The sequence below is a fragment of the Malus domestica genome, chromosome 12 (genome assembly GCF_042453785.1).
Source record: "Malus domestica chromosome 12, GDT2T_hap1".
NCBI lineage: Eukaryota > Viridiplantae > Streptophyta > Magnoliopsida > Rosales > Rosaceae > Malus > Malus domestica.
In genome coordinates, this window is record NC_091672.1 from 16,557,840 (window position 1) to 16,585,476 (window position 27,637).

At 39.4% G+C, this 27,637-nt stretch overlaps 2 protein-coding genes and 1 non-coding gene across 3 annotated transcripts; all 3 read right to left on the reverse strand.

Annotated features, from left to right (window-relative positions):
- Nucleotides 1–9,100: 9,100 nt before the first annotated feature.
- On the reverse strand, nt 9,101–16,227 carry LOC103449996 (uncharacterized). Its single transcript, XM_008389313.4, has 4 exons — nt 16,074–16,227; nt 15,918–15,995; nt 15,686–15,781; nt 9,101–9,458 (listed from the first exon to the last, which is right to left on the reverse strand). The coding sequence occupies exons 1-4, from the start codon at nt 16,074–16,076 to the stop codon at nt 9,381–9,383; spliced, it is 255 nt and encodes an 84-aa protein (XP_008387535.1). The 5' UTR covers nt 16,077–16,227; the 3' UTR covers nt 9,101–9,380.
- TRNAI-AAU (transfer RNA isoleucine (anticodon AAU)) lies at nt 16,224–16,297 on the reverse strand. Its single transcript has one exon. It is a non-coding gene; the product is annotated as a tRNA-Ile (tRNA).
- Nucleotides 16,298–17,127: 830 nt separating this feature from the next.
- Nucleotides 17,128–19,251, reverse strand: LOC103430304 (dual specificity phosphatase Cdc25). The gene is made up of 3 exons (XM_008368440.4): nt 18,894–19,251; nt 18,683–18,821; nt 17,128–17,590 (listed from the first exon to the last, which is right to left on the reverse strand). The coding sequence occupies exons 1-3, from the start codon at nt 18,974–18,976 to the stop codon at nt 17,414–17,416; spliced, it is 399 nt and encodes a 132-aa protein (XP_008366662.2). The 5' UTR covers nt 18,977–19,251; the 3' UTR covers nt 17,128–17,413.
- Nucleotides 19,252–27,637: the final 8,386 nt, after the last annotated feature.

Below are 27,637 nucleotides of genomic sequence, written 5' to 3' on the forward strand. Positions count from 1 at the left end.
TCATATTGGAACGCCTACACGCCACCACCAAATTTAGTGTTAAAGATTGTTGATGCACAAAACCGGAGGGGTCTTAGAACAACGTAAATCTAACCGTGAATCTGCAATAAAGTAAAGAACATAAGATGTATCGTGGTTCACCCCAATGTTTGGGCTACGTCCACACTGATATTGTATTTCTCTGAGAGGATTGTGAGGGAGAGAACCTCTGTAATGTGAGAGTGAGAGCTTTACTCTGAATATGAGAGGGGATGTGAGGCTTCTCCCCATGGCCTAAGAGTTGGCCTCCTTTAATGAGAAGAGTGAGGGGTCCTTTTATAGAATAAGGGCTCATCACTTAATACATATTTGCCCCTTCATTTATAAGATAATTACATTTGAGTCCCCCGAGTATTTATACGAGATCTAAATACGGAGACCCTAAGTATGGTACAAACAAAGACGTTTTTTTCGTTACAACGAATTTGGGCTTATCTATCCCCTATGCATCTCAGAATAGATCACACCCCTTTGATCTTCAGAATGGTGCCTACCTTGTGGGATTCACTGAATCAAACCATTTGTCTAACCACACAAGGTACGTTCCTGAATGGTTAAGTATTTACCATTAAGGAATACCGCAACATCTTGGAGGTCCGTGATATAGACCTTCAGTTGTGAAAACCTTTGAATCATTCCAAGACTTACTATATCTCATCACATGAAAGATATGGTCAAGAACTCTTGCTGAGCATATTCAAACTCCCTGCGATTTTCATCCATCGTTGAGTCCCAACAACGATCCATGAAGACAACACCGTATATATTGACCAAATCATGATACATCCTAACAAGTCAACGCCAAGCATATTGTGTCTACATCAGCATGAGCATCAGAAGATTGAAGTCACGTAGTCCAATCCCAGATAACCTTGTCGACATCTACACGAAGTCGCTGCCAAAGTTTACTTTCCAAAAGCTTATTCGAGGAATTGGTATGCGTAACTTTCTCACTTGTGATGCTTATAGTTTCATTTGGAAGTTTTGTCAAACTTAGAGGGAGTATCCAGAAGTATACTCACTTGACCTTAATGTACTCTTTTTCCTACGATTATGAGCATTTTTCCCACTGGGTTTTTGCTACCTGACTAGGTTTTGACGAGGCACCCATCCTAGGTTGGTCATACCTTTGTGTACGTCCTACTTGCGTCCCGAAAACATGTGGTTTTAACTTGATGCAACTTCTCACTTTTCTCCTTTGACTATGGGCTTTTGTCCCACCTTGGGTTTTGCCATAATAAGGTTTTGTGAGTTTTACCACCCATGCATTCTTTCGTTTGTTTTGAGACTCGCATTCATTACTTGTACCGACTAGACGAGACGACTTCATTAACTGCTTCTACATTTGCCTAAAGAGCTGATGCGCCATCTACTTGAGTATTTGCACACTCAATGGGTGTCACACCCGATCCCGACATTCGTCCAGGATCGACACGTGACGTCACCAAATACCCATATCTCTAACTTACCCCACCTCCGGGATATGGCAAAGCACAACTCGAGAATCGAATCGTATAGTAATTTTTCGTACATACCATAAACAGGGATTAAGCCATTCGTAATTCGTCATTCACTACACTCGAACATTTATCACATAAATCACTACGTCTTAACATAATACCACAATTTAGGCATGCAATATCTCAAGGAACATTCAACGAAGCATAATAATATTCTCTAGTCATCTTGGTCAACGAGTCTAATTATAATGACAACAATCACATCAATCAATATTACATACCATACACCGAAATGCAAGGCTAGAGCGACACATTTTGGTCAAAGCCTACATCTCTGAAGCTGAAATCAAATCCAAGGATCCAGCAAGTCAAATGATGCGATTTTGGACTACTCAACGAAATCCATCAACATCGGGTTCCGAACCACTCAACAGAACCAAGGCACCAAAAGGGATTCCATACTACTCAACGGAATCCAAACCAAGATATGATTCCAGACTACTCAACGGAATCGCGGAGTACAATGCATATTGAACCACTCAATGAAATCCAAGCTGGATACGATTTCGAACCACTCAACGGAACCTCAGTGAAAACCCAGTTCCGGATCACTCAACGGAACCGAGCGAAAGGCCAAGGAATACAACAACGCTCGAAGAACAAGACATGAAGCAAGTATTCAAAATAAAAGAGCTCAACGAAACAAGAAATGGAACAAATCACAAGGTACACAATTAGAACGGCTCAACGAAACGAGAAATGAAATAATGATACGATATGTGAAACAAGTCTCGAAGCAACAAACCCCATGACAATGGGTTCATGGTCCACTCCTAGCCCTCACATTTTATCACATCATGCCAAACATACAAATCAACCATACTCCATAATAAGTTCAATACACAAGTTTAAATCACAAAAAAATAAACAAGCATATCATAATGTGATGCCATTAGTACGTAAATCGAAGGGCACGTTAATCGAGGAAGGCACATCATCATACTGAGCCCAATAAGCTCCATAGAATCTCAACAACACTATAAGATCAGCAACACGCTAAAAGAACTCGGGCTAGTTGACTAAAAAGCCAACTGTCGATCAAGGTCGAAAGTAGGGTCCACAACCCTAGAAATCTAAACCGGAAGATCCACCTATCAAATTTCTTATCAGTAACTTCTGAAAGTCCACATTATGCATCTAGAATAACGTACTAAAATCTCATTGCGATCTGACTATCAGATCTTCGCCAATCGCTAAAGTTACGTGGCGGCTGACGTTTAGTTTTACAAACTTAGAAATCCAATTCGGGAAGATCTATATGTTGGATTCCTGATCCGTAAGTTCCTATTATCCTCAAATATTACGTATTATTACGTATTAAAGTTTGGTAACAATCTAACAGTCGGATCATCAATTTATATAATGATCAAGTGGCAGTCCATAATGATAATAAGTTCAAACGATCAAATCACATCAAGCGGATATCAAATTTGAAATCAGGGCATCTAGTTTAACTTAAAAAGGCATTATCGGTCCACTGGCCAGGCGCCGGAAACCCAATTTTCTGACTAACTCCAAAAATTACCAAATTTCACAGAAATATAGATCTCGATAAGGGGAGCAAGTTTCATAACTATGACTAAGGTCAATTTGGCTGGGAAAAGCTCTAATTTCCCTCGAACCCGCCGGAACCCTAGAAATGGGCGGCTTCGATCTGTCACCTCCAGTGCTCTGCTGCCCCTACAGTTGTTTGGGCCTTATTCCAGGCATCAAAGGGAGTCAATTATGGGTGGTGGTTAAAGATGGCAGTTGCAGAAACCGCGGATCACCGCCAAGAACTCGTCGTACCCACCATGCTGGTTTCACCAAATCAAGACCAAATTCTCCAATTTTTAGGGTGGAATTGGTACAAGGAAGGTCATCGAGTGTTTCCCATGGGATGAATGGCTTTAACTCACTGGAAATCCAACGTGAAACGCGTCGGAAACCCTGGAAGTGGTGGGTCGGGTTGTGGGTCAAGAAGGAGGTCTGGTCCATGTTCCCTCATCTCTCTTCCCTCATTTCCCTTATTTCCTTTCTCCCCCATAAGGCACTCCCTCTCCCCCTTTTCTTTGATTAGCCCATATGTTGCCCCCATCTCTCTTTTCTTTTTCATCTCAGTCGTCCATCTCTCTCATTTCTCTTCTTTTCCTTTCATCCCAGCCACACACGTGGCACATCTCATTGCTCCAGAAAATTTGGAGCCTTCTAGATTGAAGAAAAATTACCAAAATGTCCTTAAATTTAAACATTAATAACTCCTTTGTTATATCTCCGTTTCACAAACAGTTTGCGCCTACGCGTTCGTGAAATCGGTCTCTATTCAAAAATATAAATTGTGACCTCGAAAGGCCTACAAATTTTAAATAACTAATTTCTAAACTTCAAACTTCGTAACTAGTTTAATTAAAATCTAAATTCAAATAAATTAATATAAATTTGCAAAAAAAATTATATAAATCTCAATAATACAAATAAGTAGATTATAACAGTGAAATCCAGGAACGGAATTTCACAAGGGGAGTGTTGTGACATATGTTCTATTACATATTGTGATTGCGTAAATCCTAAGTAGAGATATATTAGGAATCCTTTGGGATATAGAAGATATTTCCTAATAGACTTTGTATTACTTGGAGAACAAGTTTCTCTCCTCCTTATTACTATAAATAAAGGTACAAGGACTGGGGATTTAACACACAATTTCTCAAGTCTATTCTCCACTCTCTTTTCTCTCTTTGCCGCACCCCTTAGTTAAATATAGGCCACAACACAAACAAATTTTACTTTTTAATTTTTCAAAACTAAAAAATAAAAACAGAAAACAAAATAATTATAACACGGCCCCATAGAATTTGAATGAAGCTTGTAATTCAAGTAGATAAGACGACGCACTAGAGGTCTTGTTGATTATGTACATTTTTATTGTCTTTGAGTTTGGTAATATGTTTAAGTTGGTCCCTTTAAGCGGTTAAAAGGGAACCTGAACTTTGAACTACTCGATAAGCATGCAAGTTTAACTAAATGTTTTTAATACATTGTATTAATTATCTACATTAAGGTTGGGAGAGTAGACTAAACTTCATAATGTGCTAATCATATTTAGTTCGTATTCGTCTTTGTTGAGAATCCAACGTACGTAAGACCTCTCACTTATAAGTGAAGAAAAATATTACTAAACCATAATACTAAGTGACAAGTTTAACTAAATTAATGAGGGTAAAAAATTTAACCTCAACTCTATTGGTGAATTAGTTTTTTAATTCAAATTGCCCAAATATCGCATACCTTCATGATATCATCAAGACTCTCATCATGATTTCGCAATCTAAATAATCTAGATAAATCTTATTAAAAAAAAACTTAGAATGTGCGAATTATATACATTTACGCTTTTCCTCTATTTGTTCATGTGCCTAACTAAGATTCCTTAACATTTTCCTAATTAACAAAGGACGCCAAATGAGAGATTCAAATTTTTGCCTTAATCACATAAAATTATACAAAAACCCTAATCCAAAATAACTGCGTTTTATTATACTTGTCCATATCATGCACAGATCGAACTTGCTTCATCAACTTTCATTTCACAATACCTGCAGAACAAAATATTCAACCTTTCATATCACCATCACCTACTTACAACAGGGGTTTTCTGATTTTCGTTTCTTCTAGTCAATGCTCTTCCACTGTAATTATATAACCCTAATTCTTTGCCCTTCTCACAAGTAACCCCGTCTTGGATTGACCTAATCAATGAATAAAAATCTCCCTCCCTCACAAGCTTTCACCATCAACCTTTAGTCTACATTGATCTTGGTTTCCCTTGGCATGCAAGTAAGTGAAAATATAATCACACCAAACCCTAAGCAAAACCCTGAAGCTGGGGCTTAAAGTCAACGGTCCAGTGATGCCATTGGCCATGTTTGACTGTCACCATTAAAATTTTAACCTACCTTTACAGCAAAGTCATCTTTCCCCATTCCTAACACACTGCCCACCTACCTCCCAATTTAAAAATAATATATTTTCCCAATTTCTCCCGAGAAAATTAAAAGAAAATCCGATTTGTCAAGTTTTTTTTTAATTATTATTTTTACAAGAATTTTTTGGCAAGTACTACATGAACTTATAAGCATGTGCGATAATACCACTGAACTCTCTTAATTGTTGGAATGTACACCTACTTTAATTTTCATCTATTTTACCGTTAAAACATATCACATATAAGAAAGGAAAACTAATGAAAATGACAAATTAAAGAGTAAAGTGAATAGTACCTGGATTGACTTTTTAGTGTAAAAATGTGGTTTTTCGTTAAAGTGAACAGCACCGGGAGCTTTTCGTTAAAGTTCCCTATTTTTATTCAATTAACTTTATGAGATTGGTTAGAGTCAAATGGGCTCCAAAATAATATTCCCTAGTCAATATGGCTCCAAAATTGGAGGTTTGTACACCCCAGTTCTGCAATTCTCTTCATAAGAGTTTGAAAAATTAAAATTTAAATAAATTAAGATGAATCACACACCCACTTGTTCGACCTACAAAAATATTGAAAATCCACTGTGAATGAATGGCTAGATTTATTTCTAATCTTCACTTCAAGTCTCCAACAACCCTTGCCAAAATCAAACACATAATCAACTTCTCTCTTTCACTTCATGACTTGACTTCAACACGCTAAAAAAAATGCCTTTTGACTTATTATAAGTTGATTCCGACTAGAAATAGGAAGTGAATTGACAAAAATATCCCTCCATAGAAGGGGCATCGTTTAATGGGAAATTAGATAGAAAGTAACGTAAGTGTTAAATTCTAACAATGAAGAGACTCTAGTTAGTAAAAAATCAAATATTGAAAGTACAAGTAGTATTAGCATACATGCTTACAAGTTTAGATGGTACACGTACAAAATTCCCTTTTTTTACAATATTGGAGCATGACCCATGAACTCTAAGGTCATCTCTAACCGAAGGGGTCATCTCCAATCAAAGGGTTCAGATGACCAGAGAGTTGAAAATAGCTCGAAAACCGTCTCCAACCGAGGGCTAGGCCAAAGGGTTGTGGAATCTGAGAGGGCCCCACGGAATCGGAAAGGCCTGGAGGGCTAGCTACATGCAGCCAGCTCGGGGTTGGCCAGAAAAAATGGAAATCTTGTCGGTTATAACCGATAGGAATACGTTCATATTACTTATTAACCGACAATAATACATTTATACTAAGTAATATGAACATATTCTTGTCGGATATAACGGACAGGAATGCTTTGAATTTTTATTTTTACAGTTTTATTATTATTTTTTATTTACAAAATTTTTCCTATAACTTCTATTTTTCATATTTTTTTTAATTCTATTTTTTTCTTATAACTTTTATTTTACAAAATTTGTTTCATATTTTTGTTTTAAATTCTATTTTTTTCCTATAACTTCTATTTCGCAAAATTTGTTTCATTTTATTTTAAATTCTATTTGTTTCCAATAACTTCTATTTCACAAAATTTGTTTCATTTTTTTTAATTATATTTTTTTCCTATAACTTCCTAAGCCATTATACAACATTAAATTAAATTAAGTAACATGAAACAACATTAAACAATATGAAACAACATTAAATAGCATTAACCAACATAAAAATTATACAACATAAAAAAAAACATTTAACAACATTTGGGTTGTAGTTTTTAAATAATAAATTATGTTTGGCCTTATGGCCCTTTAGCCCTTAGTTGGAGACGATTTTTTGTGACAAGGCTAAAACAAGCTCTCTGGCTATTTGGCCCTCGGTTGGAGACGAAGGCAAATATGACCATGTATTGTTTATTAAAATATTAATATCTTGAAGGGCCAGAGGGCTAAAATAAACCTTCTAACCAGGCCCTCGGTTGGAGATGGCCTAACAGTGTTCCATGTTCGCCGGACCAACAATTGTAAATGTAAAATGTCGTTTTCAATCGGACGTTGGTCCTGGTCCTTGCTGATCTGCCCCGCACTGGCTCTGCTCGGAGGATCCCAACTAGATTTTTTCTTGTAGATTCGGAGGGGAAAAAAACACAGCCACTTATTTTTTATCAAAAAGGTGGTCTACAGTTTTTCCTTTTAGTTAAAAATAGTTTGTCATTTTCCTTTGTTTAATCACAAAACTCAAAGGTGTCCTTCCGGGGACTTTCATGTTTATGTCGCTATCTCCTCTGCTGTGTTCATTTAAATATTTTTAATCCAAACGATAATATTTAAGTAGATTTACGGGACCGCATCTGCACATAATAAAAATTTTGATAAAATTGTAACAAAAAGACAATATTAATTTGAAATGCTTTTAAGGAACTATATTGATCGATTTTCAATTTCAATGACCATCTTGATGGCATGAGTAAGTTTTAGGAATCATTTGTAGTAAAAACTCTTATAAGTCGTTACAGTAAAATATCCCAACAACGTGGTCTCAAATTGTTGTTTTATTAGCCCATAATAGAAACATAAAGCCCATAAATAAGAGCCCAACGCCTAAAAGCCCAAGTAAATTAATTGTTTTGCAAGGGTGGAGCAAAATGTCGGAAAACAAACAATACAGAACCGGTCTGACAAGAACCGGCTGTTTGGTTCGGGTTTTTTAAAAAAATTATAGTGTTCTGTACCGAACCAACCATATTGGTTTAATTCGGGATATTTAGAAAAAAAACCAGAATTTTGACCTCATATAGAATTGTAACCAACATTTTAAGTGTATGATAATTATAACCAAAATATGATATAAAAATACAAATATACCCTTACTAGCAAATAAACTTCCTGATTTGCTCTTACCGTGAAAAACTACCAGTGCTGCAGCATGCATCGTCAAGCTTTCCTTTCCACAATTCTTGCATCACCAGTGCTGCATAATTCATGTACTATTTGACCAATAATATCGAACACTAATGCATGAATAATCAGAAAATACACTTCTCCATCTCTCCACTGAAATTTGGATCTGCTTTCCCAAATTTTATTATTATTGAGCTATTAATCTATTAATTTTACCCTTTTGTTCTTAATAAAATTGTAATCTTTCTGCAATTTCTAACCGAATAATAATAAAATGTTCGTTTCCCAAGATCTCCATCAAAACATGTGGATGAGGAAGCCTTCATACACAAACCCAAGACCCTGCTACCACTTCTTAGCTTACAAGCATGGTTGCAACGCCCAAAAATCCCTCAAAGTCCACCCCGGACAAAAGAACAAGCTTTCGGGTTCACAAAACAAAGATACCCAGATGTAGTTTCTACAATGGGTTTGAAGGTATACTTTAGATTTGCTTGATTTGCTCTTGGGTTTGGTGTTCGAATCACGCAGTTCTGTATACCTTTACCTCAGTAATGTGCTTAGGAAAATTTAATTTTAAGGGTGTATTAGTAATTTTATATCAATTTTTGGTTATAATTATTATCAACTTAAAACGATGGCTATAATTCTATATAGAATCCAAATTTTGGTTACTTTTCCAAATTTCCCGTTTAATTCAATAGGAAAATTCGAAGGAAAATCCAGGTCAAAAGATTAAAAACCAATTCAGACTGGTTTGTGCTACCTCTTCATCTCTCATTGAAAAATCAACTTGAACGACAAGAAACAAGGTTGTCCAAAACGTTCGGGATTTTAGCCCCTACGATAATTTCATACATCTTAGAGGCAAAGGTTCAAACCTTCCAACTTTAACGAATTGGTCGAAACAAACGACATAATTTACACATCTGTCACACCAGCTGATCGAGGATGTTGTTTTCTTGAGAAGAAAAGAAAGGCCTTATGCTTGTACATATGTAAGGTTCATGCACATAACAGCAAAAGAGTCCGAGGATCAGTCTTTCTTCAAGCCTTCCGCTCCCACCGGTTCTGGAGCAGAGTCTGGTTGCCCAGGTTCAGCTTTTTCACTCACCTGAAATAAACAGAAATGCAAATTTAGCAACCACTCGAAGCAACCTTGTGAAAACAACCAGAGCAACCAAAGAGGCACACATAAACTAGGTAAGTTAGAGGTTAAAATAGCAAGATTCAGCAACAGCCACCACTCTATCACGACCAGTAATAAGTGGCGTTTCAGTAATATCACACTTCAAAGCGTTTTGTTTAATGTGAGCCGAGCACAAGAATAACCAGCAAATAGTAGCGCATTCACAAGCTAGTAATGCAAGAATCGAACTGAAACTTGTTAGGTGATGAACTCTCATAAGCACACTTTCATGATTGGAAATGTATCTTTAGGCTATGTTTGGGTGAGGGACTTTGTAAGTACCAAGGGACTGAGGTCAAGTTAGTACAGAATGAATAACAATATAACATATTAGATTGAAGGAATTAGAAATGAACCGTATGAGCATTACAAAGAAATGTGAGTGGGATTCGCAAATCTCTACTTGGAAGGAATCATTTACAACTCACTCTTACATGCCTCCGCAATGCTCATATGGTGCAGTTTTGATCCCTCTTATCCAACATTTTGTGATCCATCCTTCACTAACATGCCATCAATCCCTTCGGACTTGGTAAATACCGCATCCAAACATAGCCTAAGGCTGTGTTTTAAAGACAATAATTTCCTTGAATCTTGCATTGAATACAATTATCTTCTAACAAACAGCTGGAAGCAAGTAATTCAGTCTTTAAAAGTAAAGGCCAATGATTTTTTACAAAATCAAGAAGCCACTGATTGGTATCCAGCAACTATCCATCCCACTTTTTCTCCTTGGTTGAGGGAATTTCTTTTCATGATGGATAAACAGAACCCATTATCCATTCCTCCCTTTCAACTGTATAAAGATCTCACCCGTACTTCAAACCCCCAAGAATGGAGAACAAACAATTATCTACCACAAGGAAGACACAACAGAGCCCATATCTTAGTCTGAAGAGTCACACACCAAAGTTTTCCTGCACAACTCATATAAAGCATCACTGTTTATTCTTTACTCTAACTAGGAGCAACAACCACCAGTGTCACTAGATGATAGAATTCCTTGTCAAAGGAAAAAACAAGGCCTAATTGGATAAATGGTCCCCGTGGTCATAAGGTATTCGGATGATAGCCCCTGTGGTAAAAAAATTCGGATGATAGCCCCCGTGGTCATAAGTCTGATGCAACTAACACCCTAAACGATCTCAATGACCAAAAAGTTCAGCTAACTACACCCTCGCCAGTTTTCACTACTTTTCCAGGTGCTAAATGGATCCATAAAGATTCAGTTATTTATCAGCTTGCAGGCACCATAACAAAGGGAGATACGTCCTCATGTTTGTTTGAGACGACAGTGCTGAGTGATCGACTTACCAAAAGGAGAAAAACAGTAAAACACATTGATGCATAGCACCAAACCCAGTTCAATCAACCTCCGATCCTCAACTATTATACTAACCGCAACCAACCCGCCATTTACGCTTGATATGGCATTTTGACTTGGATTTTCCAAGTCTCAAACCGAGAAGTTTTCCTCACTCGGGAAATTAAGGGAACACTACCTCAACCTATATGCTCCACTCACAAAGCTTCAACATACAAGCTTCAACAAAAGAAAATTCAAAGAACTTAGCGAAGAAGGCTTTGGTGTATTTAACACAATACGTTGAAATGAAGGAAAGCTTATTTATTGATATCCCCGATAAGTTACAAATATGTACATATACTTGAGTCAAAATAAACAAACAAGAGGGAGCCTTCACAAAGGTTGCTTAGGAGAAGTCTCAGCAGTCGGTAGAGCCCCAGAAAGAGAAGGCACCGGAGGGGGATCATTCGGAGCCTCAGTACTGGACAAAACCCTAGAAGGAGGAGGCATCAGAGATTGATCATTTGGAGCTTCATTACGCGGTACAGCCCCAGAAGACGAAGGCAATAAATGCCTTTGGAACAAACCCACAAATCTCTGATGATCAAGTAAAACCTGACCATCAGATTCCTTCATCTGGTCAAGCTTCCTCTTCATGTTTGTAGCATAGTCATGTGCGAGCCGGTGCAACTGTTTATTCTCATGCTTGAGCCCTCTAATCTCCTGTTTGAGACTCATCACTTCAGCCGCCAATGATTCAACTTGGCGGGTTCGAGCAAATAGGCGTTGTGCCATATTAGACACAGAACCTGCACACTGAACACTGAGAGCCAGAGAATCCTTAACAGACAACTCATCAGACCGTTTGGAAAGTAGTCTGTTATCTTTGGGAGTGAGAAGGTTCCTGGCCACTACCGCAGCGGTCATATCATTCTTCATCACGGAATCCCCAACGGTAAGAGGACCAGTAGGGGAGACGAAGGATGGGCGCCATATGTTGTCTGGAGAAGGCGGGGCTGCCTCTTCAACAAGGTTCAAGTCAAAACGACGGTCGGAGGGGCCAGACATTTTCAAAGGTGTTGAAGAGAGAAGAGGTCGGACAAATCAAGATCTTAGAAGTGCAAGAATGGAGCTTCTACTGGTGGATATTCAAGTGTGCTTTGGAACTTAATGTCAGCCCCTATAAAAATCTGCACTCGACGAAGCTTCAGAAATCGAAGAGGCGCCTGCTCAGAAATCGAAGAGGCGTTTGCTTTCTCAAAAGCTGGGCTGCTCAGAGACCACGAGGGTCGATCTCAGAAATCGAAGAGGTGTTTGCTTTCTCAAAAGCTGGGCTGCTCAAAGACCACAAAGGCCGATCTCAGAAATCGAAGAGGCTTGCTTTCTCAAAAGCTGGGCTGCTCAGAGACCACGAGGGCCGATTTCAGAAATCGAAGAGGCACCTACTTTTCCAGCCTTGTCAGCACCTGTCACACGCACACTCAGCTTTGCGGAAATTATGGGCATTCTGTCGAAGATTTCTGGCGAAGTAGAAAGCACATGAATCGTACTGTTCAATCACCCACTTCCCACACGCAACAGTAGCTCATGGGTACCACAGATAACTTTGCCAAAGTTCTCTGACAAAGTTGAGACACGTGAAGCTTGCAGCTCCCACTACATCGCTCTGACCAAGAAGAGTAAAAGAATTGCAAAGAAACAACACTAACAAGTTTAGACACATAAATTTTGAAGGTCTAGCTACCATATTATTACCCACAAGGGTAAAGGAACAGTACCACTGCTGGATAATTGAAAAGTCCCGGTGTGTCAACCTCTGTGCTTCGTGGCAAGGTAGACTAGCAAACATGCCCAACCTTTACTCACATTCGAGAAAACACTCCTAACAAGATTGCTTGCTCCAAAATCGAAGAGGCACCGCCCTCCGAATTTCGAGAGCCAGACTCCCAACATGATTACTTTCTCAAAAATCGAAGAGAGGGTAAAGGAACAGTACCACTGCTGGATAATTGGAAAGTCCCTGTGTGTCAACCTTTGTGCTTCGTGGCAAGGTAGACTAGCAAGCATGTCCAACCTTTACTCACATTCGAGAAAACACTCCCAACAAGATTGCTTGCTCCAAAATCGAAGAGGCACCGCCCTCCGAATCTCGAGAGCCAGACTCCCAACATGATTACTTTCTCAAAATCGAAGAGAGGGTAAAGGAACAGTACCACTGCTGGATAATTGGAAAGTCCCTGTGTGTCAACCTCCGTGCTTCGTGGCAAGGTAGACTAGCAAACATGCCCAACCTTTACTCACATTCGAGAAAACACTCCCAACAAGATTGCTTGCTCCAAAATCGAAGAGGCACGGCCCTCCGAATCTCGAGAGCCAGACTCCCAACATGATTACTTTCTCAAAAATCGAAGAGGCATCGTTCTCCGAATCTCGAGAGCCAGACCCCCAGCAGGATTGCTTTCTCAAAAATCGAAGAGGCATCGTTCTCCGAATCTCGAGAGCCAGACCCCCGACAGGTCTGTAATCTTCACACGCAACATCAGCTTTCCAGATACCACAAACCACTTTTTCAAAGTGCTCTGACAGAGTTAAAACATGTGAAGCTGGCAGCTCCCACTACCGTGCTATAACCAAGCAGGGTAAAGGAATAACATTATTACTTGATGTTAGGGAGACTCCTATATATGTCGACTTCCATCCCTAACGGACAGGCAGACCTGCAAAAATGCTCAACCCTTTCTCTTATCTGAGAGGGCACTCCCAACAAAGCCTTTCGAAATATTCAGCTTTCTTTCCCCCCGATAATACCTCTGTAAACAAGCTATACTAGAGCAAGATTATCTCATATCATCAGGGTTAAAAGCAAGAGTATCTCATATCATGCTTTTTCCCTGTCTTTTCCTTTGGCCTTGTTCTTACTTGTAAGACAAGGAGAAAGAGAGCAATCAGTCAGCACTTGGAATCAAGCTTCCAGCCAGGAACTGACTGCCTGGAACCCCTTACCTGATTACTTACCTGGCATTGCTCTCGAGTACTCATCTTCAACATCTTATGCTTCCAGGGAAGATACCGCATCTGCCTGAGGAACAGATAGGGCAAGTGAGAAGGATACAAGGAAGCATGTGGAGACAAGCGTAACAGCACACGTGCCGATACATCCACTACTCTATCAAAAGCAAAAGTATCCCATATCAGCAGGGTCGAACGTACTCTAGATTTGATGGACTTGTTTTGACCCTCAAATTCTTCAGTCGGCCTTATACTCTGGAGGAAACCAGAAAACCCTCCAGCCCAGTTCAAGAATAAGCCTGTGGAAAGTTACTTCTTCAAAAGCAAAAGTATCACATATCATCTCTCCTCATTTTTGTTCTCTTTATCCTTCATGCTGCCTGCAAGATAGGGAGAATGTGAACAATCAGCCGGAGCTCTGATTGCTTACCTTGTCTGTCACCTCTTTCAGCAGATCCCCCAGCTCGGCGACTTGGGGGACTCCTACTACATGGTTTGTATCTCGCTTGACCAAGCATGAAACTACAAGTAAGCTTCAAGTGAAATTGATACATTACCTTGTGCATCTCCACCAGTTACAGATACCACCCCTGGATGGAGGAAGAGTACTACCTATGAGACAGATAAGGCAAGTCAAGACGATACCACACTCCGGTACTTAGAAGTTTCGTGGCTACGAGATCATTCTCCCACAATATTTCCTAATGTCATTTGTACTAAATCATTCACTTGTACCCACTAAAGGAGAGCTTGAACCTATGTACTTGTGTAAACCCTTCACAATTAATAAGAACTCCTCTATTCCGTGGACGTAGCCAATCTGGGTGAACCACGTACATCTTGTGTTTGCTTTCCTATCTCTATCCATTTATATACTTATCCACACTAATGACCGGAGCAATCTAGCGAAGATCACAAAAAGTGACCGTTTTCGCTACCTAGGATCTATCTTGCAAGAGAACGGAGAATTAGATGGAGATCTCAACCATAGAATACAAGCTGGATGGATGAAGTGTAAGAGTGCATCCGGCGTGTTGTGTGACCGTCGTAGGCCACTGAAGCTCAAGAGAAAATTTTATAGGACGGCAATAAGGCCAGCAATGTTGTATGGCACAGAATGTTGGGCGGTGAAGCATCAACGTACACAAAATGGGTGTAGCGGAGATGAGGATGCTTCGTGGGATGTATGGGCACACGAGAAAGGATAAGATTGGGAATTAGGATATCCGAGGTAAAGTAGGAGTAGCCAAAATTGAAGGAAATATAAGAGAAAATCGGTTCCGGTGGTTTGGACATGTGCAAAGAAGGCCTACTGACGCTCCGGTTCGAAAATGTGACTACGGGACAGAGGTTCGGGGCCGAAGGAGTAGAGGAAGACCTAGGAAAACTTTGGAAGAGACCCTAAGAAAAGACTTGAGTACTTGGATCTAACGGAGGACATGACACAAATGAGCGCAATGGCGTTCTAGGATTCATATAGCCGACCCCACTTAGTGGGAAAAAGCTTTGTTGTTGTTGTTGTTGTTGTTGTTTGTTCAAGTATAGGATTAAAAAGACCGCTAGATGCGGATATCGTGAAATGCAAAAAACACGGCTAAACCATTCTAATAGAATACTAAACATCAATATGCATGCTACTAGTGTTACAAGCTCTTATAAGGTTCTACAAATTCTGCATCCCATTTATTACCAGACCAATCCTTTCAAGAAAACCCAACAAACATCAAAACCGGTAAGATCATAACTGTGGGGCGATCCATACAGATAAAACATATGTAGATTTGTACTAAAAGAATTAAAGAGAATTCAAAATTCAAAATTCAAAATTCAGACTCACTTTGGTGTCCTTTTTAGCTACAGGCTTAATAGGGCACGCCGGAGGAGCCCTTTCTGGCTTCCTATACTCCCATCCGAAAAGCTGGTAAATTTTTCCCTAAAAATGCACAGAAAATTCAACTTCTGATAAAAGAAACCATAATTTGGACAATTAGAGAGTAAACTGGAATCAAATTCAATTGGAATTGATGCAAAATTTTCCCGGAAACCAAACAGGGGAGTGAGGGATTTACCATGATCAAATCGAAGAGGAGGGGCAGAAGATTGACGATTGGGACGAGGAAAAGCGGTAAGAGACACGCCACGCAAACCTAATGAAAAGAGGGAGAAACATAATTAAGCAGTGAAAATTGATGGAAAAATTGGATGAGAAATTGGGAGATCATTACCATCTTCGAACGCGATTTGGATTGATGAGATGGAGTTCTTCTTCTCTTCCGGTTTGGTGGTTGTTTACACAAGCAAATGGAACTTTGAGAATTATATTTAAGAAATATAAAATAAAGAAAACTAAGGATAAATAATAAAAAATATGTAAATGGCCCATGCAGGTCTCGAACCTGCGACCTTCGCGTTATTAGCACGACGCTCTAACCAGCTGAGCTAATAGGCCTGTTGTTTAATGAAACCAAATAGTTATTTTTCTGTCAATGCCAATCGCCGTATTAAAGAAGCACAATTGAACTGGTATTGAGCATATTCGACCAAGAAAGAGAAACTGTTACCGACCACGACTCTTAATCAATCTCATTATAAATTATAATAGTTTGAGAGGAATTGGATCCCATCCGGATCCACTATAGGATCCCCATATCTTAGTCATTCATCGTGTATCGTACGGTAAAAAATCATTTGACTTTTTTTATTTAAAATTAAGCACATATAGTATCTGATGAAAACTAGCATATAGTACTGTATTTCTTTTTTAAGATATGAAGAGTTTACTTTTCCTTTTTTACGTGTTCCACACTAACATTAAGAGTTATCTGCCACTTAGTACTGTATTCATTTTTACGTATAGTAAGAGGTTTTAGGTTCGATTCTTGCCAAATACGAATTTAAACCACATTATTGGTAACATATTGTGAAGCTAAGCTCACCCTTCCCCCTCATTTCTTAATGTATATAATATCGTTTGTTCAAAAAACATTAACAGTTATCTTAGGAACTAATGACCATACAAATTAGATTTGTTCTTGGGATTCATACTCCGCGTTTCTATGAATCCATCTGTGAGAGTTTGAAGCTCAAATTTAGTAACGAATCCATTGCATCCCCATGATAAGGCATTCCTCTTCTACCCACATAGTCCTGGGTTCAAACAACTTTCTCTCCCCATAGTTTAGATGAATTTAGTGTAATTTATCTACCGTTTGCCTTATCAAATCCAATCAACGAAATCCATTGATTGCCCCTCACCGACTTAACCATGGCAAACAAACATTCCATGTTAAGCACACATGGTCCTTACTCATTGTTGCTTCAATCAATGGCAACTGTTGGAAGAAGTTTGTTCCCAAAATTACATATTTGTTCCCAAGTTACATATTTGTTCCCAAATTACATACTTCCATCAACATTTTCTGTTGAAAGAAACCAATTATTACACCAATATAGTTGTTTACATGTGTATTTTGTGACAGCCTGCAGCAATGGGGCAATGGGGCAATGGGACAATGGGAAATTCAATACGCTTCGTCCTCGACGAGTACGTCCTTTTAATCACGCATTACGCACTCCCGCTCTCACCTTTACAGGGAATGCTGTTGCAGTGGCAAACAGGTCTACCGGAACTTTGCCAGCCATTGAAGCCACGCTCCAAAATCAAAATGTCTTTGATTCCAGTCTCTTCCTTCACCTCTGCAAGGTAATTGGCAAACTTTCGTGCACAGGATGGACCCCGAACCTACAAAACCATCGCAAAACTTGCAGCATTATATAATCTTTAAAGAAAGACTTCTACCATGAGAGGGTGACTAAAACAAAGAAAGGTAACCACTTGTATAATAAATTTTGTGGGTGAAGTTAACTCAGGATCTTAATTCATTTCCTTAACCAAAGAAACATAATTACAAAATACAAAAGTAGACGGAGTTCAAAACTTCAACCAGCTAAAGGGGGGCAGCAGATATTATGATTTATGACGGCAGTTCAGTATTCGAGGATTCGGGACTATAGAAAGGAATTGCATTAGCTTGTTTAAACTTCACGGAACAGTTCTGACTCAATAATTTGCGATAAATACAATCAGAAAACTCTAAAATTTAGAAGTCAGAAAAAAATGGATCTTTCTGCTATAGCAATAAGCTGACTCCTTATCCAAAAAGATACTGATATGCAGATACAAAACATATCAAACAACGATTCCTACTTTCAACTTTTCAAGAGCATACAATTTCTAGGCAGGATCAAGCTGCTCAGCTAGATACATACAGGACTAGCGTGCTCGTTCGAAGCAAAAAGAGAATTGTTTCTGGGTTATACCAAAATTCATAATTATAACATCCAACAAATCCATTTGAAGATGCTTTCAGTTTCAGAGGCACCACAAACCAGTTTGCTTTCAGTTTCAAAACAAGCCAAGAAAACCATGCTAATAAGTATATTAGAGCATGCTTTAATTAAGCCATTAACACTAAACGACATGTTCACTTACGGGAAATAAGAATTCGAATCATTTTGATTCTTAAGTTCCATATTTACTAAAATTTGGATACGAAATCATTTCACTTCATAACTTCCCCTTTGAAATCCGTAATCAAATACCTAAAATCGACGAATAAGATCAACTAGGTTGCTTACTTCCCCTCATAACATGCCATTGACTAACGAAAACTCCATTTTATATCTCAAATCAATCTGTTTCTAAGCAACCCAAGTTTGCAAATTTCAGCACAAATTTGGAAAAATAATAAAAAATTGTAAATTGGGTAAATGCAAATTAATCTCGGAAACAAAATGGAAAGATAAGATCCATGATTGGGAAGGGTTTGAGAACCTGGCTAAGAGCGCAGTGGAAAACGAGGGTGTCTTTGCCTTTGACATCTTGAGCAAGATTGGAGATCTTGTCGTAGAAATTCCCACTCGGGTAGTGCAAAGATCCTGCTATGTGCCCGTCGCAGCTCCGCTCGTCGTCCCTTTTTACCAAATCAAATTTTTAACCAAAAAATATCAAAATCTCAGAAGTAAGAGAGAGAAGGTGATGTTACCTGACGTCGATGATGGCGATGTTGGGGCGGGGTTTGAGGGAGAGAAGCTGAGAGCCCGTAATGTAGGAGATGCTCTTAGCCATGTCGATTTTATTGGTTGCTGCAGGAATCACAGCCAAAAATGGAAGATGAACAAGTTGAAGAATTGATATTTATTTTTTTCTTTGCAAAGGCGCCGGGCTATTCAATCCACCGTGAACAATAATTTTCCTTAATAGACAGTAATTATTTTTTGCATTCGTTCCACAAAAACTGAATAATCCTGTCAATAGGTCATTAAATATTAGTATTTTTTATTTAATACAATAATTTTATTTATAATTTCGGATAAAGCACCAAAAGCATCACAATAATTCCCTACCATTTCTTCACTTCGTGAACTTGGAACTTGTATATTTGGACTCTTGGCAACTTTAGGAACATAACTAGGTCCTTGCATGCAGTGACGGATCCAGGATTCTCACATTGGGTGGTCCTAACCACGCAATGTAAAACGTCCAAAAAAATAAATAAACGATAAACTCTTCTTCTAATTTGTAAATACTTGCCTTCTTCCTCACGGGAAAGCTGCAGCTCCTCTACCTCCTCCATGGATGCACTGCATTAGAATTTTGATTGTACCACGGTCCATCCATAACTATGTCATTTAACAAAATAAATTTCCTAGATGTAGCCCATATAGTCCTAGGCGTGAATCTGTCCTCCCTATTGTAATATTTGGAGGGTCCCCGAAGGATCTTCATAGGCGTTTTTCTGGCATTCGGGTAATCCTAGGACCACCTTGGTCCCTATATGGATCCACCCCTGCTTGCATGCACCATCGGTGCACTAGGAAGTGCAGTGATCCTAAACCCGAGAGCTTCAAGCTCTAGCTTGTAGTTTCAGGTGAGTTTCCTTGTTCCTTTGAATATTTGGGATTTTCTTGTTAGTGTTGTGATTCTGAGTGAAGACTTAATGGAGTTTTAAGTCGAGATCGGAATCGGGATGAATCTTTGCCAAATTTTCTGGTGTTCTCCCTCGAGGGGTCTGGTGACCCATGTTTTAAATCGTGGCTGATGTCACCCTGACGTCAGCCTTGCATTATCTCCACCTTGGGCTCTCGGGCCAGCGATTCGTGTCGGGCTTGTTGCTCGGCCCCCCTCCGGCGCTGAAGCCCACATAGGCTGGACTTGATTGCCCTGGCGATTTGGTCTTGTTCTGTCCACAGTCCATCGGGCTAAAGGCCCTGCTGGACTTGCTCTTATGGGCTACAAAAATCCTCCTTCACACTCTCCTTTATTTATTTATTTATTTATTTTTAACAAACGATATTATCTATACTAAAAGAAGAGGTAGTCTTGGCCTTACAATAGTCTAGTAATAATGTGATTTAAATTCGCCATTCGCGAGAATCGAACCTAAGACCTCTCACTTACAAGTGAAGAGGAATACTACTAGACCATAATACTAAGTGGCTTATTCACTTTTCTTTTGACATTTTCTTTTGCATGTAAGTAAATTTAGATTTAGGGTTAATCTCAATTTATTATCGTGAAATTTCTTGGTTTTCAATATTTGGTATATCAAGTTTTTTTTCATCCTAGAGTGGTACATAAAGTTTGTTTGTATCATACTTGACCAATCCCGAAACTATTGAGCACTGGTCAACGTTATACCGTCGAGGACCCATAAGAGTTTCCCTCCAACCAGGAGGCCAATCACAGTGCGACACGTGTCGACATTAGAAGCCAATCACAACGTGACACGTGTCAACATCAGAAGCTAATCACAACACGAAACATGTCAATGTCAGAACAAGCTAGAAACTCTTCTATAAAAGGAGATCATTCTCCCACAATATTTCCTAATGTCATTTGTACTAAATCATTCACTAGTACTCACTAAAGGAGAGCTTGAACCTATGTACTTATGTAAACCCTTCACAATTAATAAGAACTTCTCTACTCTGTGGATGTAGCAAATCTGGGTGAACCACGTACATCTTATATTTGCTTCCCTGTCTCTATCATTTACATACTTATCCATACTAGTGACCGGAGCAATCTAGTGAAGGTCGCAAACTTAACATTTTCTGTTGTACCAAAGTCCTCACTGATTTTGTACATCAACATTTGGTGCCATCTGTGGGAAACGACACGAAAAGCTATGTCGATTCTTTTTCATATTTTCATCTCACCACTGTACAACCCAAGAACCCAAAAACCTCACTCTTTGGACTTTTCCAGAAAACCTTCACAGACTCCCTCTTTACTGATAATTTCTCTCTTTCTTTTCGGAATTCCCGACCTGAGCCATACTTCTCTATCTCTCTCTCTCTCTAAAATGGCGCATATTTTATCATACGCTTCCATTTCCTCAGGGCCTCACCGCCTAACAGCAACACCACCTCAGTTTCCAGCCAAACCCTCATCACAACATCTACAGATTTCATTGCAGAGCAGAAAACCGAACAACTAACTCCCCAACCGACAAAGAATCTCAACCTCAAAACTCACTACTTAAGGTGGCCTGGTATAGCTCTGAGCTTCTTGGAATTGCCACGTCGTTTTTCCGGCCACCATCTGCTTCCGAACCTCTTCCTAGTCTCGCCCTCGAGCTTGGAAGAGACTGGTTGGGAGCGATTGATTGTGCGGTGGTAGTTAAATCCATCAAATAAGACTTTGAGAGATCATACTTTGTCACATGGAACCTTAGGCTTGATGCATATGAGAAGGATTGTGAGTTTGCTGATCCAGCAACTTCGTTCAGATGCCTGTAGCGTTTCAAGAGGAACTGCACTAATTTTGGATCACTTTTAGTCAAGTCAAATATGAAGCTTATGAAGTGGAAAGATTTTGAGGATGTGAAGACGGAGGAGAAGAATGATATGAAGCCCTTGTCTGACTTGTCTGACTCGTTCTGAAAAAGGCCAAGGTGCTGAAGGTTCGCCTCGAGGCGCTAAACCTATCCAACGCTGCGAACCGGAGTCTGCCGAACTGCGACCGGGGTCGTCGTCAGACCGGACGTAGATTTCTGTTGTCAACAACCCCACTGGAAACTGGAAGAATGGCTGATGGGTTGTCGGCAGGGAAGATATGGAAACTGGAAGCTGTGAGATTAGAGTAGATGAGAGCATGAAAGAACTAACTCATCTGGCCCCAGCAGGAGATGCACCAGCGCTTCCACCAAGCCAATTATTTAAGATGTTTAAGTTTGGAAGGCCTCATACCACCTCCAACACTTTGTTGGGGTGGACGAGAATTAACGCTAGTGCTTTGAAGGACTTCATACCCTATAATGGGGTCTTGAACTTGGAGGGTGTTCACAGGCCACTGCTAGCGTGCAGATGAAATGAGTGCATGTTCCCACTTTGTTGAAAAAGCCTTCACTAAAAGCAACGAAGGAAATCATTTATGTCACACTTATCTATCTTTAATCATTCCAAATACAGGATTTCCACCTCCTGCAAATACCACGACCACCAGTGGAAAACAGGAAGAAGATAAGTTTTTTCTTACAATATTTCTATTATTCTCCTTTGTGCTGTCTGCCATGCCTAAAAGAAACCACATCTTCACATCCTTACTGAGGGACAGCGTTTGCTTTACAATTAGCATATTCTTTTACAGTGTGCATACGCTTTACAACGTTTGTTTGTCTGCAATCTTCCTTACAATTATTTTATTAATTAATATTTTATTATTGTATCTTTAATCATTCATGACTTCATTATTTAAAGTGGTAGGGTAAAAACTTTATTATACAATATTTTGGCTTAGAATATTGTGACTGCTATTAAACTATGTCATTTATACAACATGTGATTTATCAAACAATTGAATAAATCATTTATTCATGATTATATATATACACACACACATTTAGGCAATACTTAATATATTGTTAATTTATGCAGCATGTCATTTATCAAACAACTGAATAAATCATTTATTCATGATTATATATATATATATACACACACACACACACATTTAGGCAATTCCTAATATATTGTTGATTTATGCAACATGTCATTTATCACACAACAAAATAAATCATTTATTCACAGAAGGCACACAGTACAAAATTTTTGCCTTGACAAACTTTGTCAGTTTGATTTATTCCTTATACGGTCATACTTATACTGTCATTTATTGTCAGGAATTATTGAGCAACTAGATCTACTGATCAACATTGTTGCTAATTAAAGAAGTCTACCAACTTATAGACTGATGAGCCACGTGCTCATGGTGATCTCTTGTCTGACCGGACACCCACTTGCTTATCACTAACCAGGTGATCAAAAGTACGTCCAGTACTCCAAAATTATTCGGCAGCCTGCCGCTATTATCACCAACCAGGTGATCAAAAGTACATCCAGTACTCCAAAATTATTCGGTAGCCTGCCGCTATTATCACTAACTAGGTGATCAAAAGTACGTCCAGTACTCCAAAATTATACATGAGCATCACTCATGTCAATCATACATAAACATTCATGACCATCATTCATGTCAACATTCATGAGCATCACTCATGTCAACATTCATGAGCATCACTCATGTCAACATCCATGAGCATCACTTATGTCAATCAACATAAACATTCATGAGCATCACTCATGTCAATCAGCTTCGAAAGCTTCATTTACAAAAGCTCCAGCTTCAAAGCTTTACTTGCAAAGCTTCACCTACAAAGCTTCAGTGCAAGGTATACAAAGACCGCATCCGAACAACCGCCACTTCGGTCTATACATGGATTTAATTTGAAGTCTCCAGCCAACAGACTCTATTGACTGAAGACTTGAGGGACTACACTATGTACCATTTATTGGGCTTCCGCAATTGGGCCTCATGAAAAATACTTGGGGGACCTAACCCATCACTTATGTATTGAGGAGCGAGCCCTTATTCTATAAAAAGAACTCCCTCACTTTCATTAAAGAGCACTCATTATTTATGTATTAAGGAGCCAACCTTTATTTTATAAAAGTGACTCACTCACCTTCATTAGAGAGAGACTCTTAGCCCATCACTTATGTATTGAGGAGCGAGCCCTTATTCTATAAAAGGGACTCCTTCACCATTATTAGAGAGCATCGCCGCCTGCTGAGCAACCGCCTCGCCGCAAGCATCACTCCTAACCCATGACTTATGTATTGAGGAGCGATCCCTATTCTATAAAAGGGATTCCCTCACTATCATTAGAGAATATCGCCGCCTTCTGAGAAATCGCATTGCCGTGAGCATCACTCATAACCTATCACTTATGTATTGATGAGCCATCCCTTATTCTATAAAAGAGACTCCCTTACCATTACTAGAGAGCATCGCCGCCTGCTGAGCAATCGCCTCGCTACGAGCATCAACTCTAGCCCATCATTTATGTATTGAGGAGTGAGCCCTTATTCTATAAAAGGGAATCCCTCACCTTCAACTCCACAAGCCGAGCTAACCAAGGCAACATAAGCCACAAGCCGAGCAGCCTTACAACAAGTGCTACTTCTAGTTGAGCATCATTGCACATTAAGCACCGCCTCATATCGAGTATCAGTTTTAGACGACATCTAGTTACTTCGGTCCACACATGGACTGAATTTCAAGTCTCCAGCCAAAAGACTCTTTTGACTGAAGACTTGGGAGACTACTGTTTGTACCATACTTAGGGTCTCCGTATTTAGATCTCGTATAAATACTCAGGGGACTCAAATGTAATTATGTAATAAATGAAGGGGTAAATATGTAATAAGTGAGAAGCCCTTATTCTATAAAATGACTCCTCACTCTCCTCATAAGGGGAGGTCAAGATCTAAACCATGGGAAGAGAGAAAATATGCTAGATTGCACACTGCCTTTAGCCTTCTTGTATATTCACCATTCAGAGTGAAACAATATCAACATCAGTGTGGACGTAGCCCAAACATTGTGGTGAATTACGATACATCTTGTGTTCATTACTTACTTATAGATTCACGGTCGGATTTACGTTGTTCCAAGACCCCTCTGGTTTTGTGCATCAACATTTGGCGCATCAGTGCTCCAAAATTACTAGCCCAAACATTGGCTACGTCCACTGCTTGATAACTAGAAAGTCCCTATATGTGTCAACCTTCGTGCTTCGTGGCAAGGCAGACTGGTAAAAATGCCCAACCTTTACTCACATTCGAGAAAACACTCCCAACATGATTGCTTGCTCAAAAATCGAAGAGGCACAGCTTTCCAAATCTCGAGAGCCAGATTCCCAACATGATTGCTTTCTCAAAAATCGAAGAGGCATCGCTCTCCGAACTTCGAGAGCCAAATTTCCTTAGATAAAACTTGTCTGTAATCTTCACACGCAACATCAGCTTTCCAGATACCACAGACCACTTTTTCAAAGTGCTATGACAAAGTTAAAACACGTGAATCTTACAGCCCCCACTACATTGTTATGACCGAGAAGGGTAAAGGAACAATGTTACCACTCGCTGTTGGGACAATTCCTATATATGTCGACCTTCATCCTCCACAGCCAGGCAGACCTGCAAATAAAATAAAATGCTTAACTTTTCTTCACATCCGAGAGGGCACTCTCAGCAGAGTCTCTCGAAATACTCAGCTTCTTTTCCCCCCGTTAATACCTTTGTAAACAAGTCACACCAGAGCAAGAGTATCTCATATCATCAGGGTTAAAAGCAAGAGTATCCCATATCATGCTTTTTCCCTGTCTTTTCCTTTGCCCTTGTTCTTACTTGCAAGACAAGGAGAAATAGAACAATCAGTCAGCACTTGGAATCAAGCTTCCAGTCAGAAACTGACTGCCTGGAACTCCTTGCCTGATTACTTACTTGGCATTGCTCTCGAGTACTCATCTTCAACATCTTATGCTTCCAGAAAAGATACCACATCTGCCTGAGGAACAGATAGAGCAAGTGAGAATGATACAAGGAAGCATGTGGAGACAAGCGCAACAGAACACGTGTCGATTCATCTATTACTTTGTCAACAAAAAAAGTATTCCATATCATCAAGGTTGAACGCACTCTTGATTTGATGGACTTATTTTGACCTTCAAATTCTTGAGTCGACCTTATACTCTGAAGGAAACCAGAAAACCCTCCAGCCCAGTTCAAGAATAAGCCTGTGGAAAGTTACTTCTTCAAAAGCAAAAATATCTCATATCATCTCTTCTCATTTTTCTTCTCTTTATCCTTTCTGGTGCCTACAAGATAGGGAGAATGCGAACAATCAGCCGGAACTCGAAATCAAACTTCTGATCTGAGACTGATTGCTGGGAGCTCTGATTGCTTACCTTGTCTGTCACATCTTTTGGCGGATCTCCTAGCTTGGCGACTTAGGGGACTCCTACTACATGGTTTGTATCGTGCTTGACCAAGCCTGAAACTACAAGTAAGCTTCAAGTGAAATTGATACATTACCTTGTGCATCTCCACCGATTAAGGATACCACCCCTGAATTGAGGAAAAGTACTTCTAGAGAAGATGCCACATCTACCTAAGAGACAGATAAGGCAAGTGAAAACGATACCACAATTCGGTACTTAGAAGTTTCGTGATTACTTAGCGGCTTGGATCTTGCAAGTCCCCAACCGAGGAGTTTCCCTCACTCGGGAACTTAGGGTGTACTGTTTGTACCATACTTGACCAATCCCAAAACTACTGAGCACTGGTCAACGTTATACCGTCGATGACCCAGAATAGTTCCCCTCCAACCAGGAGGCCAATCACAGTACGACATGTGTCGACATCAAAAGTCAATCACAGCGTGACACGTGTCAACATCAGAAGCCAATCACAACACGACACGTGTCAATGTCAGAACAAAGCTAGAAACTCTTCTATAAAAGGAGATCATTCTCCCACAATATTTCCTAATGTCATTTATACTAAATCATTCACTAGTACTCATTAAATGAGAGCTTGAACCTATGTACTTGTGTAAACCCTTCACAATTAATGAGAACTCCTCTACTTCGTAGACGTAGCCAATCTGAGTGAACCACGTACATCTTGTGTTTGCTTCCCTGTCTCTATCATTTACATACTTATCCATACTAGTGACTGGAGCAATCTAGTGAAGTCACAAACTTAAACACTTTCTGTTGTACCAAAATCCTCACTGATTTTGTGCATCAACAAAGTTATAATTTTGGAACTTTTTCATACATCTGTTGAAGTTGCTGTTAAATCAGCTATTAACTGATGTCGTGACACCCACGTGGATAATGACAAGGTGTCACATGTCAATATGGGCCATGTTCTCCCACGTACTATTGAATTCCGCATCATATCTCCAACGATACGTCGATGGTGCGTGCTCTTTACCTTCTGCTGCCATGGTAGTGTAGATCCCATACAACACCAATTTGAGTCATCTCCTTATCCACCACCTTCGTAGCATTGATATGCACCATTTCTCCTCATTGTGGATCTCCCTTTTCCATTTCATGTTCGTGGTTGGAGATGTTGCCTCAAGTTTTTAATCCCTTTTTTTTTATATTTAAATCTTTCTTTTTTAAAATTTGACATTAAGCTTTTCATGCTTTTTAATTAAATAGGGTTTCTAATAATTTAAGATAAAATATTGTGTTTTTTCTCGCAAATGGTTCTTGAAATTGACCCTCACCATTAAGATGATCCATGAAATTGAAAATCAATCAATGTAGTCCCTGAAAATAGGTGTTGCAAATAAATGTGGTCCTTCTGTTACAATTCTGTTAAGTGCTAATGTGGCACATAAATGGGCTCCATAAGTCATTTTTTTCTT

What these genes read in the sequence shown, in the direction of transcription:
- LOC103449996 (XM_008389313.4), bottom strand. An exon ending in TCCTCTTCGATTTGATCATG is followed by an intron (nt 15,782 to 15,917) that starts GTAAATCCCTCA and finishes GTGCATTTTTAG; the next exon opens with GGAAAAATTTACCAGCTTTT. An exon ending in TAGCTAAAAAGGACACCAAA is followed by an intron (nt 9,459 to 15,685) that starts GTGAGTCTGAAT and finishes TGTTTATTTCAG; the next exon opens with GTGAGTGAAAAAGCTGAACC.
- LOC103430304 (XM_008368440.4), bottom strand. Translation starts at nt 18,976, where the DNA reads ATGGCTAAGAGCATCTCCTACATTACGGGCTCTCAGCTTCTCTCCCTC. An exon ending in ATCGCCATCATCGACGTCAG is followed by an intron (nt 18,822 to 18,893) that starts GTAACATCACCT and finishes TTTGGTAAAAAG; the next exon opens with GGACGACGAGCGGAGCTGCG. An exon ending in TCCACTGCGCTCTTAGCCAG is followed by an intron (nt 17,591 to 18,682) that starts GTTCTCAAACCC and finishes ATGGTTTTGTAG; the next exon opens with GTTCGGGGTCCATCCTGTGC.